This window comes from Mixia osmundae, assembly GCF_000708205.1.
Source record: "Mixia osmundae IAM 14324 unplaced genomic scaffold scaffold_31, whole genome shotgun sequence".
Lineage (NCBI taxonomy): Eukaryota > Fungi > Basidiomycota > Mixiomycetes > Mixiales > Mixiaceae > Mixia > Mixia osmundae.
In genome coordinates, this window is record NW_014575533.1 from 1 (window position 1) to 1,037 (window position 1,037).

General features: G+C 56.9%; 1 protein-coding gene across 1 annotated transcript; it reads left to right on the forward strand.

Annotated features, from left to right (window-relative positions):
• Positions 1-7: 7 nt before the first annotated feature.
• On the forward strand, positions 8-994 carry L969DRAFT_26922 (uncharacterized protein; the record flags this gene model as incomplete). The annotated part of the gene is made up of 6 exons (XM_014709179.1): positions 8-240; positions 382-458; positions 512-597; positions 645-713; positions 763-854; positions 903-994. The coding sequence occupies 6 exons, from the start codon at positions 8-10 to the stop codon at positions 976-978; spliced, it is 633 nt and encodes a 210-aa protein (XP_014564665.1). The 3' UTR covers positions 979-994.
• Between the last annotated feature and the right edge of the window lie 43 nt (positions 995-1,037).

Below are 1,037 nucleotides of genomic sequence, written 5' to 3' on the forward strand. Positions count from 1 at the left end.
ACAAGTCATGCCACGACGTCGTCAGCCTGCCGTTGGTATTCGCCTGTTGCAATGTGGACTGTCATGGAAGGAGCGTCGCAGCTTTGCTTCGACTAGCCCATCACAGGGACCGCTACAACGTAAGACTTCAGACGAAGGCACTCTGCTGGCCCGGCTCAACACGCTGCCCAACATCCTCACACTTTCGCGCATTGCATCGTGCCCTCTGCTAGGATATTTCATCATACAAGGCGACTTGAAGTACGCAACCGCTCTGCTCGCATACGCAGGCATCACAGATGGCGTGCGCAATCTTATGATCTCGCTTGCATGGCGCTGAGTCGCATCACAGCTCGACGGATGGCTGGCGCGACGATGGGGCATGGGTAGCGCTNTTGGCAGTATACTCGATCCTGCTGCCGACAAGATCCTCATGACCACACTCGTCGTATCGCTGACCGCACGCGGACTGTTACCCGGTCAGTCTGCTTGACGCACATCGGCCAGTATGAGCTCATGTCTCGCCCCCCAGCGCCACTGGCTTTTCTCATCCTCGGACGCGACATTGCACTCGCGCTGCGATCATTCTACTATCGCTGGCAGACGCTCGCGCCTCCGGTACGTCGTTGAGTGAGAGACTTGCCAATCTGACGTGCCCATCACAGCGGACTTTCAGGCGATATTGGGATCTCTCGAAGCCCTTTGCCGAGATTAAGCCAACGCAAATCAGCAAGGTCATTTATGGCGCGTGCACTGCCTTNCATTCAGCTGATGCCCGCGCAGTACAACACCGTACTTCAGCTGCTGCTCATGGGCGTCACAACTATCCACCCTCTGCTGCCGTACGACATTGCTTCGCCTCTCTTGGCCTTCCAGTACGTCAGCTACTGTCCGTAGGGATATCAGGCTCATAGCACGACCAGATGGCTCGTTGCGGTCACGACGGTGTGGTCGGGCGTATCATATGTCTTTGCGAGCAATACCGTCAGGCGACTGTGATGCATCTACAACTGCGCTCGACGAAGGCTCTCGACCATCTGACGGGGGTTGCCGCTCGT